Below are 15,283 nucleotides of genomic sequence, written 5' to 3' on the forward strand. Positions count from 1 at the left end.
TTTTTTTTTTAATTTTGAGACAGTGTCTCACTAAGTAGCTTAGGGCTGCTAAATTGCTGAAGCCAGCTTTAAACTTGAGATCCTCCTGTCTCAGCCTCTTGAGCAGATAGGAACACAGGCGTGAGCCACCACTCCCAGCTCTGAACAGAAAATTAACCTTCAAAAACTGTTTGTCTTGTCTGCTGAAAGCTACAGTTTTGATAGATCCCTGGTGCATGCTTTTGAGGTGGGGCGAGGAAGGAAGCAGAAAGGAAATGTGAAAGTGCCTTCTTTCACATCCACTAATGGACCTAATTTCCTTGATCATTTTTTTCAGATTGTGTAAACAGAAGCTAGAGAGATGCCTAAAAAGCTATAGGTTAGCACCAAAGACAAAATTCAATACCAGGCCACTGGACTTATAATACTACACTCTTTCCAACACACCAAATGGCCTCTTCTATCAAGAATAAAAATTTCGAACTGCCTTTTGAGATTTTTTTCGTCATCTTGTCACCTCAGTAACTATTTTCAATAAATGCCTTAACTCTTTACCAGACTGACCTCATCTCTCCTGCCTTCACTTACACTATCTTGTTTTTTCTTCTAATTACACCTATCCTTCAAAGTCCAGTTTAAATCTTTTCATCTTTTTTCCTCTTATTAATCCCAACTAACTTATCTCTCCTCTGAATTTTTACATCATTTATAATGGGCACCACATAATGTAGCACTCTTTGTTACATTACTTTACCCTTAAATAGACCGTAATCACCTTGAGGACCCGCCATCCTACAGTATGGAGAGCGTCAAACCTCCCAAATTTACCCCAGAGCTGTAAAGAGGTATTTCTGGAAGGGATAATGATCTAAATAAACTCAAAAGACAAACACTTTTCGGTTAATTCAAGTCAGCCCCAAATTGGGGTGTTTTACCCTTTGCTCTCTCTACTCTGACCAGCTAATCCAGAAGTGGGGGAGTAGCGATTCCAGACTGCAACTCCGCCACGTAACGATCCCCGCCCGATCCGCCGCGCCACGCCCAGTCTGCTGGTTGCCTATTGGGCCGGACAGCGTGTAGCGTGGACGACTGGGCGTGGCGTGCGTGGGCGAAGGCGTGGCTGAGAAGAGGAACCTACGCGTTGGATCAAACTCGGTAGTTTCCGGTAACCTTCGATAATTTCCGGTAACGATCGCCATCTCGGCCGACTCACTTCGGGTATTTTCGATCTCCTTCGGGCCTTTCCGTCTTACTTTCGCCTGTATCTCTACACTTCGGATATTTCCGTGTCCCGCTCGGAGGTACTCGGCAATCGCTCGGCCTCCCCCATCCCCCGGTAACGGTCGCTGTTGAGTTTAAATGAGCCGGGGCTGGCGGGGCCGGAGCCGCTACGGGGGGGGCCTGAGGCACTGCAGAAAGTGGGCCTGAGCCTCAAGGATGACGGTCCTGCAGGAACCCGTCCAGGTAATGATAACCCCCTTCTCTGAGACTTGGCTCGCAGCCTCAGTCAGGAAACCGCGTATGGCCACTTCGCGGCCTGGTGAGGCCTAGGCCTGGCTGCTTCTCCCGCCTCCCCGCCTGCGGGTCCTGCCGTTCTTCCGTCAGTTCCGAGGCCTTGCCCGCGACCTAAGCCGTGTTACCTCTGGCCCTACCTTACTTCCACCCTCAGTGTGAGTGGCCTGCGGGGGTAATGCCTGCTTTTCCGTCGGAGCCCACGTCCGCCAGCCCCTCCTGCGAGTCCAGGGGCCTGGCCTGGCGCGGGGTGGGGGGTGAGAGATGAGGGCCCGAAAACGCGCCCCAGGTGCTCTCTCGCCAGAAGGATGATTGAGAAGCACATTTGAACCGAGCTGGTACGATCTTCATAATGGTGGGGCAAGTTTGCGGGGTCTTTCTTGGTTTTGTTTTTGTTATATGATGAGAGGGTAGGATCGATATTTTTAATACTAATTTCTGTTTTGGTGCCAGACAATGTAACCCACGTTGTCTTTCTCGCTCAGTGGATTCCCCACTGGACAGTGATGATCTGAGACAAGAACTCCAAGGCCCCGGGCGCCCGAGGTGCAAGCACCTATACAAGGGAAGGGAGTGGAAAGGACGAATCTGGGTTTTTCCATTACCTGTGATGAGGATCAGAAATATTTCATGGTGCATGTTTATAAGACATTCAGGAAATGAAAGATAAATGATGGTTTTTCCATCCATTTTACTAACCTCACTACAGCAAGGTATGCTTTGACGCACAGTGCTGTTACCAGGGAGGAAACCCTATTGGATTTTAAGTGTGTGATGCAGTGCCAAGTCCTTTTCCCCCTGCCATCTGGAGAAATTGAATCTTTTGTCCCTCGGAGATGGACCAGGTCTGGAAGACCTTCATCCCACCGTGTGATCTTTGATTTGGTCAGAAGAGTTGACCTCTGTCAACTGCTGTCATTGAGTCATGGACTTTACTTTGAAGCTATAAAGCAAACCAGTTTTAGAAATTTCTAATGTGATATCAAATAAATATTTCAATACATTACTAGTTTTATATTTCCTTAGTTTTCTTCACAGCATGAAATGCTCACTTTTCCAAGTTTGGCTTCATTTCCATCCCTTTATGTGTAACAGCTATTAGTGTTTGAATTAACATAATGCAGGATTGTATCTTAGGAAATTTACCTGTTTCTAAGTTGTATCAGTTCTTCCAAAGCTTTTTTTTTTTTTTTTTTTTTTTTTTTGAGACCCAACATGAAATTAAATGGATAAGTAGATTACTTAAATTAATTTCTGTTTCATATTCTCATAATTTTGTCTTTCTGGCCCTAAAAGACTTCTGAAGTGATAAAGTAGTTGCAGTGATAGCATAGAATAACAATTTTATAGTCATTTCAACCTGTATAAAAGCATGGCACGGAATAGAAATATGTAGCTTATTCTAGGTAGTACCCATCATGTCTCCTATTTTTCCTTAAAGTACTCTCAGAAATAATACACTTAAATATTTTTAAGGCTTAAAAGTCAAATTTGTGTGTGTCTCTCTGTTTATTTCCTTCCTAATGCAAGCTTGTCCAATTAGATTTTGGGATGATAAGTTTAGGATATAAGTAAGTGAACCCAGCGAGATGGCACATGCCTGTAATCCCAGGAGCTTGGGAGGCTGAGGCAGGAGGATTGCCGGTTCAAGGTCAGCATCAGCAATTTAGCAAGACCCTGTCTCAAATTTTAAAATGATAAGGACCAGAGACTTAGCTCATTAGTAAAATAACCCTAGGTTCAATCCCAGTACCAACAAAAGGGGGAATATGACTAGGTGAGAATTTTGGTTGTAATTTTATAGTGTAAGAAGAAGCCAATTAAGAAGGAATCTCTAACAGTGGGAGGAGCAAGCAACTTTGACCACAATTATGAAAATCAACTGATCAGGGATAGTATTGAAAATGGGAATTAATTAGTAAGTAAGAGAATAAAAATAGGATGATATAAGTTAGTCTAAAAAAATGGACACTGATTCCATATATTTGAAAAGGAATAGTTAGAAAATAGTTTCCTTTCTTGGAATGCCTCAGGCTTACTAGGTATTACTAGGCGTAGGAAAAAGTTGACAGATAAAATGAGCAACTGGTTTTCTTCCCTGCTCTTTAAAGTTTTAACATGGCATAGCCAGTCTGCTATGATACATATATAAATGGAAGATACATTGGCATAAGTGACTTGAATCAGTGCTAATTTGGATGTTTATAAAAGTTACCTGATAAAATTGACTTTGTAAAGAAGAGGCAGAAATTTCATTTTATTTATCACTTTTTAATTTTATCAATTATTCCCAGGAGTAAGAATTCACAATTAGAAGTGTTAAAGTTGTAAACAAACCTTTTGAAAATCACTTTAGTAAGCAATATAGTAATTGGATACTGTATACACAGTATCATTTTGAAGCTGTTAGATAGAGAAAAAGTACTTTTTGACTTGGAATAACATATCTATGGACACCATTAATATTGATTCAGAGAGTACCATAGTTTGGCTACTGTAGGAAAAATATGTTGGGGAGGGGAGTACCAAGAGTAAAAATAGTATCCTTAGAGATGAAGGTAATATAGACTAGAGTAGTAGTGTAGTAGGAAAGAAATAGATAAATTTTTAAGAAATATTTTAGAGGTAGACATTCAAGAAATACTTGGGAGGGGTAGAACCAGTGAGACATGGAAATTGATTTTATGTGAAGGTGGGGTGGATATCAAGAATGACTGTGTGGTGGTGCACAACAGTTAATCCCAGTGATGCAGGAGGACTGCAATTTTGAGGCCAGCCTTAGCAATTCAGCAAGACCCTGCCTCTAAATAAAAAGGGCTGTAATGTAGTTTACAGGTAAAGTGACCCTGGGTTCAATCCGCAGTACAGAAAAAGAAAAAAGAATGCCTGAATTTCGTTTTGGTGGTGCTATTTAAGAAAAGAGAATCCTTTAGGGATGGGGCAGATGTGAAGGAGGTCAATTAAATGTTCTGTTTTAAACAAATTGTAGATATTTGTGAGACTATCAAGTAGAAGAATTGAGGTATAACTCCTAATCCTTTTTTTTTTTGGGTGCTGGGGATCGAACCCAGGGCCTTGTGCTTACAAGGCAAGCACTCTACCAACTGAGCTATCTCCCCAGCCCCTAACTCCTAATCTTATGAGGAGTTAGGCTTAATAGGAAAAATGGAATGATGTTACAAGTCAGTTTGTATTTGATTGCACAAATAACAATAAAGGAATTGGGGAAAAAGAACTCTTTTTAGTCCAGAAGAATGGGAAAGGCGTCATAAAGGAGCATAACTTAAAGCCTAAAATTTTGGAAGAATTCGAATGGATAGAGATGAGAAAGAATATTCATGGCACTGAATAGCATGAGCAGAATCCCAAAGATTATAATGTGGTTTAGGGAGAATAGCAAAATATTGTAACCTTGACTTCAGTGGGAATTGAGAACAAAAAGAAGGTTTTAATAGCCAGGTAGAAGCAGATTATAAACCTCCAGGCCGAGAGGTTTAGATTTGATGTGGTAATGAATAACCATTATATGAGCAAAAGAGTTTTTGAGTAGAGGAATTACATAATGAAAGCACTGCTTTGGGAATACTAATCTGCTGCTATTGGCAAGGAAGAAAGAGGTAGGAATTAGAGAGATACACATGTTACTAGAATTACCCAGCTACATGGTACTATAGGCCAGAGTTTCTTAATTTGGGTACAAAATTTTGGGCAAGCTAATACTTGTTAGAGGGGAGGATGGGGTAGGAGGGAGTACGTTGTAGAGCATTTTGCAATAATTCTGGCCTTTACCCACCAGATTTTCCTTCATTTCCCTTATCACTAACATGGCTAAATGGGGGAGAAAGATTTGCCCAGATTGAAAACAATGATGTAGACCTAAACTAAATTAGAGTTCTCTACATTAAATTAAAATATATACTATAAGAGACCACAGTGGTGTCTTAGATTTTTTGTTTGTTTTCCTTATAACTTCTTGTATCAACTGAAACTTTTATTACTCATTGCTGTTACGGTCATTTGAAAAGCAGCTGTTTTCTTTTTTTGACAAAAACAAGAACAAAACAATGTATAGTAGTAACATTTAAGTCTGAGTACAACTTACAGATACTTGTTTACATTTAAAATAATATTTCAGGTTTAAGAATAGCAAGTAAGGAATTTCGCAACCTTATGCTGTTTACTTTTAAATTAATGAAACCAAGGACTAAGCCATTAATTCAATCAGTGACATTTTTCTTGAACATTTTGTGGGGATAAAGGGAGGGAAGGAATGTTGCTCTGTTTGGCTTCATAACTTTTTTTAGCAGCAGTTCCTACATCTGGCATTAATTTGTAGAATTCTAGAGGCTGATGCACACTGAGTACTGTTCTATTAGGAGGAGGCCTACACCATCAGTTGGGCAAAGGTAGATGAATAACCAAGAGCTTATTTTAGCTCTGTTCATCATCAGCTACCAATTTGTAGTGCCTCATAGTAATCTGATCTCCACCCCATGCCCCAAAGAGAGGAAACATCTCTCAGGTATTTAGAGGTGATTGTTCAGAGTGGGGATGATGGAAGCTATAGGTGGGGTTCTATAAGTGGCGGGTTTAACTTCCGGATTTATAAGTTTGTGTTGGCTGACATCACTATCTTTCTGATGCTTTTAAAAATTGATAATAAAAGACTGGGTGTAGTGCAGGCTTTTAATCACAGCACCTTGAGAGACTGAAGCAGGAGGATCACAAGTTTGAGGCCAGCCTCAACAATTTAAAGAGACCCTGTCTCAAATAAAAAGGACTGGGGATGTGGCTCTGTGGTAGATTGCCCCTGAGTTCAATCCACACTATCATCACCCCCCCCCCAAAATTAGTTTTAAAGGAATGAAGTTCTGAGTAAAGCTTAATTTAAACTCAGAAAAGGCTAAGATTCTTGAATATGATACTTTATTGTCTTTCATTTCTTTAACTTTGAAAAGTAAAAAAAAAAAGTGGTGCAGGGGCACCTACTTGTAATCCCAGCAGCTTAGGAGGGGCTGAGGCAGGAGGGTCACAAGTTCAAAGCCAGCCTCAGCAAAAGCAGGATGCTAAGCAACTCAGTGAGACCCTGTCTCTAAATAAACAAAAAAAGGGCTGGGGATGTGGCTCAGTGGTTGAGTGTCTCTGAGTTCAATCCCCAGTACCAAAATAAAAAAAATTTTTTTAATTAAAAAAAAAAAAAAGAAAGTGGGGCATACCTGTAATCTCAGCTGCTGAGGCAAGAGGATCTCAAGGTCAAAGCCACCTTCAACAACTTATTGAGACCCTGTCTCAAGGGTTGTTTTGTTTTGTTTTGTTTTTCCTTTAGTGGTACATGGGATTGAACCCAGGGTGTTGCACATCCTAGGTAAGTACTCTATCACTGAGCTACATCTCCAGCCCAAGACCCTGTCTCAAAATAAAAAATAAAAAAGGGCTGAAGATGTGGCTCACTGGTTAAGTGCCCCTGGGTTCAATCCCCAGTACAAAAAGAAAAAAAGAAAAAAAAATTAAGAGTTGTGGGACTGTATAGCTTTAGTGTATATGTGTCAAATTTTCCTGTTAATCCTTAGTAGTACTAAAGTAGCTGGTGAATCCCTTGAGTCTTATATTTGGCTTATATGTTTTTTAAAAAAGCAATTGTAGTAAATAGACTAGGGAAATTATATTACGATAAAAATTATAAATTATATTTATTGGAAAGGAAAAGATTTTAAATGTTAAATGTATGCCAGTCAGTTTATTAGGAGCACTATATCATCCCATATACCACACAACAGCACCTAGAAATAGAGCCCCATTTTTCAGAGGAGAAAATTGAAGCTGAGAAAAGTTAAATATTCCCTCACACTCATACTACTAAAAGTGGTGGCACACAAATTTGATCATAGATCGCCAACATCAAATCCGCTACTCACCATTTTCTTTCACGTAGAACAGACTTAAACAAGTAGGGTCTGAAGAAATCTTCAGATTTCATAAAAGAGTAATTAGATGGTTAATTATTTGCATTACAAAATAATTCTGTTTATCACTGAATTTCAATACAGACTCCCAGAGTACAAGAAAATACAATAAAGGATGAACTGGTTGGAAGTGGGGCACAGTGGCACACACCTATAATCCCAGCTACTTGGGCAGCTGAGTCAGGAAGTCCGGAAGTTTGAAATCAGTCTGGGCAATTTAGCAAGACCATGTCTGAAAAATAAAATAAAAAGGACTAGGGCTGTAGCTCAGTGGTGGAAGAAACATTTGCCTAGGTGTAGACAAGGAGAGCTTGGGTTCCAGCTCTGTCAAAAAAGAGAGAAGTAAGCACAAATTGTACCATACTGCTGAGTTTGGTGGTTAGATTTTTTTAAATAAGAACAATGAGAAGTCACTGAAGGATTTTAAGTAAAAGGGTAACATGGTCAGATCTGATTTGTGAAAAAGTCACAGGGAGAGAATGGCTCATAGGATGGAAAAGAATTCACAGAGGCCAATAAAGATACTACTAAAGTAATCCAGGCGAAACTATGGTCTGCCTTACAAGTGTAAATGTTTTTGGTGTGTCTTCCTCTCAGTATTACTGCAGTTGCATAATTTAAGTTAGTGTCATTTTGAAAAGTACTTGTCTGTGTTTGTGTGATTCCAGAAACCTAGGCCACACCAGTACTAGAAGACCAGATATACTTTTGGGGGGGATTACAATTTAGTCAGGTACTTAGCTAGACTTTCATATGCCTGTCTTTGAAGTAGGTGTTTTTAGTCTTTATTTTGTAGGTGATTAAAGCTCATAAGTGATTTCGTCATTGTGATTAGCAAGAGTCAAAGGAATCCTTTATATTAAACTAAGAAAAAAAAGAAAAGAAATAATTGCTGAGTCAAATTAGATTCGCATACCCTTTAGCCTACTGTTTTCTGAGTGATATTTTTGAAGTTGCGCAATCCAAATGTTGAAATTCTCTGAGAATGCTTTGAGTTTTTCACAGTTTTAAACCATTGAACTGCATCCCCAGCCCTTTAAAATGTTTTATTTTGAAACAGGGTCTTGCTACCTTGGTGAGACTGACTTCAAACTTATGATCTTGTGACCTCGAACTTGGCCTCTTCTACTCTTAGCAGCAGTAGTGTTTCTTAAGACACTAACACCGTAGTAGTCACTAAAATGTGAAAGAGAAAGGACCTTTTTAAGTTGGTAACTTGTCCATTTCTACCTTTTTTTTTTCTCTCTCTCTCTCTCTCTCTCTTTTGGTACTGGAGATGGAACCAGGAGCACTTTACCACTGAAGCACAGCCCCAGTTCTTTTTATTTTTTAGTTTTTGAGACAGGGTCTTGCTAAGTTGCCAAAACCAGCCCAGAACTTGTAATTCTTCTTCCTCTGCCTCCTGTGTCACTGGGATTACAGGTGTGCCCACCACACCTGGCTCCTTTCTTTTAAATACTTAAATTTAATTCCACAAATATTTATTAAGTACCTATTATTTCTATTAGGTAACATATTCAGCTCCCATTACCTAGACTAGATTTTCAGCTTATATGTAAATGTATACCAAACCCCAAATTTATACTGTACCACATGGAGGCTGGGGTTGTGGCTCAGTGGTAGAGTGCTTGCCTTGCATGTTTGAGGTACTGGCTTGATTCTCAGCACCACGTATAAATAAATGAATAAAATAAATAAATGTCTATCAACATCTAAAAAATGTTTTTTAAAATTAATTGGAAGCTTTTATTTTCTCAGATTAATAAAAAAATTTAAAGTTTGACAATGCATAGTGTACATAAGGCCATGGAGTAAATAGAAACTTACTGTTATTTGGTATATAAATTAATGACTTTTAAAAATGATTTGACATTATTTAGTAAAGATGGACACATTCAATAACTCAGTAATTTTATTCCTAAGTATATATCCTAATTTGGAGAACTCCTTAAACATGTACTCCAAGAAATGAATACAGTAGTGTTAGCTGGGCACAGTGGTACACACCTGTAATCCCAGCTGCTCCAGAGGCTGAGGCAGGAGGATTGTAGATTCAAAGCTAACCTCAGCAAAAGCGAGGTGCTAAGCAACTCAGTGAGACCCTGTCTCTAAATAAAATACAAAATAGGACTGGGGGTGTAGCTCAGTGGTCAGTGCCCCAGAGTTCAATTCCCCTTACCAAGAAAAAAAATAGTGTTTGTTGCAGAATTGATATAACTGTCAAAACAAAACAAAAAAAAAAACCCTAGAAATAACTCAGATGCCCATATAAAAAATATTTTGATATCTTTAGACAATAGAGATATTATTTATTCAGCATTGAAAGTGAACAAACTCCAGCATGAATTTTCAAAACAAATATTGGGTTTTAAAAATAAATCACAGCAGAATACAGAGTAGGGTTATATTTATTTAAAGTTGAAAAACAGGGAAAACTAAATGTGCTGCTGCTTAGGGATGATAGGCACAAATGTATCAAATTAGGAAGAAAGGGCAACAGAATTCAGGGTGGTAGTTTCCTGTTTAAGGCCAGAAGAAGTTATGTTATTGACATATGCTGGAGGAGCCCATAAGACTTCAAAGATAGTTGCTAATATTTTATTTCTGGAGCTGGATATAGTACATGGATATAGATAGTTTTGATTATTCTTAACTTAAAATGTCCTATCTCATAAATATACTTTTATGTTATGATCCCTGACTCTAACAGAAAAAGCAAAGTTCTTATGGATTAAAGATTAGTCCTATGATAACTTTACTCATTTATTTTCCAATCTGCTTTCTTGATGGCTGAGAATTAGGTGGCATTGAAGGTAATAGGTGGGGAAGTTTTTGTGGGAGGATGACATACATTTGTACATTTCCTTCATGTATATCATGAAAAGTGGTTGAAAACCACTGCTGGTAAAAGCATGTCATTTAGTAGGGTAAGCAGACCTGTAAACAGATAACTATAATATATATGAATGTTCTACTGAAGAAGTAAGTGAAAAAAAGAAATGGCTAGAGGTTAGTCAGGAAAGCTTTATGGAAATACATGTTATTTAAGCTAGGTCTTTAGAAAGAATTAGAAACTTACTAGGGAAAGTTGGTAAGGGAGCCAACATTCCCTGATGAAGAAAAAGGATATACAAAGGCACAGAAGCCTAAAAGTAATGCAGGTTGAGTGAGTAAACGCAGATATGTCAAGAGTCATACATACTGTGGAGTTTGCTCTGTGGGCATTGGGGTTTATCACTTAATTAAGGATATTTATGTTCAAAGCTCTGTGCTAGGAGTAACTTTGAAACCATTTGTACGTGTATTTGTTTTTTCCTTCACTTGCAGGCTGCGATATGGCAAGCACTAAACCACTATGCTTACCGAGATGCAGTTTTCCTGGCAGAGCGACTATATGCAGAAGGTTTGTAAATTTTTATTTATATAGAACTATAAATAAATGCATGAAATTCCATCACTTTTATGACTAACGAGATTCTTAGTATAACTCTCCTGTTTTTTTCTTTATAATTGATCACTAGTTCATAAAAACTTTACTTTTTATCTATGTGGTTCCCTTTGTTTATTTTAATAACCATAGAGTTGATTTAGGCTTACAGACTGATATACTTAATCATTTCTCAGTTTTTAGGATTTCTTTCCCTAGGTTTGTTTTTTTAAGTAGAGTCTGTTTTCTATAGCTAAGAACATGGATTTAGAATCCATAGCTATGCCACAAATCCTAATCCTGTCACTTAAGTATACATTTTTGTAACCTCAGGAAAGGTATATAATGTCTGAGCATTTCAGGTTTTTCATTTATAAAATAAATATGGAATTATGGAATTGAAAAAGTAAACAGGATAAAGTATTTAAAGCACTTGGCACAACCATTTAACTTGGTAATAAATGCTCAATAAACCTTTTGTAATGTGTTTTGTTCTGTCGTTAAATTATTATTCTTTTGCTAAGACGCTGATGTAGATAATTGTGACTTTTATATTTAACTTTTTTATTTATTTGAACTCAATCAGCTTTGACATTTTATAATTTTTCCTATTGCTTCAGTAGCTGGAAAATTGTCATTTTACAACTATACTAAATATATGGTTCTTGGTACATTAAAATTTTTCAAAGAATTTATAGTAATATATTGAGTAAGATAAGAGCCAAAACTTCTTTTATATTATTACTTAATTTATTAAGTAACGAAGCCCACATGACATTTTAAAAAATATTTTTTAGATGTTGTAGATCTTTATTTTATTCATTTGTTTATATGCAGTTCTGAAAATCAAATCCAGTGCTTCACACATGCTAGGCAAGTGCTCTACCACTGAGCCACTCTCCCAGGCCCCCACATGATATCTTACTTATTTTGGGGGAAGGTTGTTTTGTTTGAGGGGGATGGGGCATTCTGGGGATTGGACCCAAGGACACTTTACCACTGAAGTACATTTCCAGCCCTTTTTTTTTTTTTTTTTTTTTTTTTTTTTTAAATATTGAGACAGGGTCCTGCTAAGTTGCTTAGGTCCTCAGTCAGTTGCTGAAGCCGGCCTTGAATTTGCGATCATCCTGCCTCAGTCTCCCAAGGCGCTGGGATTTCAGGTGTACACCACTGCACCTGGCTCTTGTTTGGTTTTATATTAAACTTTTTAAAATATTTGGCTCTGCTGCTAGACTCTCTCCTCTTTTCCATTAGTAAATTTTATTTCTTTTTATATTTTGGCAGGGGAGAGGTCAGTTACTTGGGATTGAATCCAGGAGCGTTCTACCTCTAAGTTACATCCCTAACCCTTTTTATTTTATTTATTTATTTATTTATTTATTTATTTATTTATTTATTTTTTTGCGGTGCTAGGGATTGAACCCAGGGACTTGTGCTTGCAAGGCAAGCACTCTACCAACTAAGCTATATCCCCAACCCCCTTTTTATTTTATTTGGAGACAGGGTTTTGCTAAATTGCCCAGTTTGACCTTGAACTTGTGGTCCTCCTGCCTTGACCTCTTGAGTAGTTTAGATTCAGATGTACTTCTGGGTCATCTTTTCTGTTTTAACTCAATAGCATATCATTTTATAATTAACACTTTATATTCTTTTGATATTTACTAAGACATGTCTCCCATAATTGCTTTTTTTTTCCTTCAAAATTCATGTTTTAATAAGAAGTCTTTACCCTTTTTGTAATTTTATTTTTCCATGTTCACTTTCTTACTACTTTGAAATTACACAAAGGCTCCTGGGGATGTGGCTCAGTGGTAGTGTGCTTTCCTAGCAGGCACAAGGGCCTTTGGCATCAAATCTCATTACTGGAAAAAAAGAAAAGAAAAAGAATGTATGGCTGAAATTACGCAAAGATTTTATCAATGCTGACCCTGTAACCATGTAAGTCTATAAATTAATTTAGGAACTGTTGACATCTCTACTATATTTACATATACATGTGTGTGGTATATTGGGTATATAAATGCTTTTATGTACATGTACAGACCAGAAACAGCACTATCTTCTTTTTATTCGTTTGTTTTATTTCATTTTTCTACTTTTCGTATTGTTTCCATTGGATTACTTGCCAAGAGTTTTTATTTTTAGTTTGTAATGTTTGCAGATGAGCTTTTTTTGTGTATGTTTTGTGTGTTCCAGCATGAATTGATAGTTCAACCTTTCTGCCTCTTATTTGGATTTTTCTCTAGTAGTAAGTGCTTAGTAACTCTACTGTAACGATATAGAAGGAGAATATTAGAGGTTTGTTAGGCATTTGTCACAAAAGGAGAAGAGATAAGAATATTAAAAATACAGACAGGCTGGGCTCAGTGGTTCATGCCAGTAATCCCACTGGCTCAGGAGGCTGATGCAGGAGGATCACAAGTTCAAAGCCAGTCTCAGTTCAAAAGCAAGGTGCTAAGTAGTTCAGTGAGACCCTGTCTCTAAATAAAATACAGAATAGGGGTGGGGATGTGACTTAGTGGTTGAATGCCCGAGTTCGATCTCCAGTACCCTCCCCCCCAAAAATAAATAAATAAAATAAAATAGATATATATAAATAGATAAGATGCGGGTCAGGAAAAGTTAAGACAGAGGTGGTTGATAAGAAAGAACAGAGGTCAGGGCACCAAAGTTGACATGAGGTCTAATTGAGAGATGTATGAAAATAATGTTGGAGGGGAAGATCATAATCCACACCTGGAATTCTTTCATTATTGAAGCAGTGTCCTGAGTTCAGTAGCTGAGACTTCTAAGGAGAAGATATGAACCTCAGAAGCAGGTATGTCACAAAAGGACTGGAGTAAAACTTGGAAATAGTCTTGAGAAGTAAGGTGAAACCTCCTTATCTTACCCTGAGGTTAACTGGTATATGAGGAAATTAGGTTCCCTTTGAGAGTGTAGTGAAGCCTGTGGGAGAGAATGGCAGTTAAGTGAGAAAAGGGGGGAAGATCTGTGCAAAAAGAGTTTGAGGTCCCAATGAAGATTGAGAAGGAGGGAGTGATTTAGAAAGAAGATAGATTACCCTCTTCCACTTCATTGTGCAAGAGCAAGGTTTATCATAATCTCTTTAACTATATTTTCATCAATACCTAGGCAGCACCAGTTTTGCTGTGTTATAGTTCTAATCTTTCTTTTTTGAATTTGTTTATTAGAATAGGGCTGGGGTGTAGTTCATTGGTAACTCTACTTGCATAGAATTTGATCCTGATCACCACAAAAAGAAAGACAAGACTATACAGTTTCTTTTTCATTACAATTAGGTTCCTAAAGATTGTGCTCATTTAGAATTCAGATGATTGGATTTTCCCATTGAATTAGTAGCAGAATTTACAGATTAGTCCACATAAAGCTTTAATCCACATGCTATGAGTACATGATAAAGTGCTTGACACTTGGAAAGTTACTCAGTATATATTAGTATTTCTCAATACAGGACCTAACCACTTCATTTAACTGTGTTTCTATGAGGGAAAATTTTAGAATTTTAGTACAGTGAGAGCAGATATCATCACTCAATAAAAACAACAATAATTCTACCATTTATTGACTTCTGACTGTATACTAGGTAACCTTTTACTATTTTATTTAATCTAATAATATTTAATCTTTCATAATCCTATAAAATGGACTTTGCTATTGCCTTTTTAAGGTGAAGAAACTTGAGACCATTGTCCACAGGTGGTTACTGGTTCTTTCTTATTCTTTCTGATTCAAATTTATGAAATCCTTGCCATTCCTCTGATTTGCAATCATAGTAGACATCACTAGTTCATCACAGTACTCATTCCACTGAATCAGCCTCAGAATTCATGTCAACACAGAGGGCATTCTCACTCAGTGAAGTCTATGCAGATTCGCTCAAATCCAAGAAACTCAAATCTGAAACACTTCTGATCCCAAGCATTTTGAACAAGATGTGTTCAACCTGCGTACATGGGGTTTAGCAGTATATATGGTTTCATGTATCCACAGAGGGTCTTGGAATGTATCCCCCTCAGATAAGGGCGACTACTATAATTAAACATGTATAACAAATCATAGATAACTCCATAATGTTGGGCCCTTAAATACATACAACCTCCAAGTTTATAATAGAAAGCCAGCAGAGTGCTCTCACCTCTAAGAAGTTTTCTGTAATGTTTTATTTTATTTTATCAAGGCTATGTAGAAAAAAACCTCAACAAATTTTAAGTGTTGACAGAACTGGTCCATTTTAGAAAAGGTGCCCATTTATATTATTTATCATCTTGCAGCACTGATTTTTTTTTTTTTTTTTTTTTAATGTTTAAAAGCACTGAAAGGATCTGGGGTTGTGGCTCAGTGGTGGAGCACTTGCCTAGCATGTGTGAGGGACTGGGTTCGA

General features: G+C 37.6%; 1 protein-coding gene across 5 annotated transcripts in view; it reads left to right on the forward strand.

Annotated features, from left to right (window-relative positions):
- The first annotated feature begins 1,288 nt into the window (after positions 1-1,288).
- The window catches only part of Cdc27 (cell division cycle 27), a 56,251-nt gene continuing 42,256 nt past the window's right edge, over positions 1,289-15,283 (forward strand). For 4 of the 5 annotated variants that reach the window (XM_047544705.1, XM_047544706.1, XM_047544707.1 and 1 more), the window contains exons 1-2: positions 1,289-1,443; positions 10,782-10,857. In XM_047544705.1, coding sequence (XP_047400661.1) covers positions 1,417-1,443; positions 10,782-10,857 — 103 coding nt within the window. In that variant the 5' untranslated portion in view covers positions 1,289-1,416. Of the gene's footprint in view, positions 1,444-10,781; positions 10,858-15,283 lie in introns of those variants that run through there. The other variant, XM_047544709.1, reaches the window with a different exon arrangement.

This window comes from Sciurus carolinensis, chromosome 3 (assembly GCF_902686445.1).
Source record: "Sciurus carolinensis chromosome 3, mSciCar1.2, whole genome shotgun sequence".
NCBI classification, from domain to species: Eukaryota; Metazoa; Chordata; class Mammalia; order Rodentia; family Sciuridae; genus Sciurus; species Sciurus carolinensis.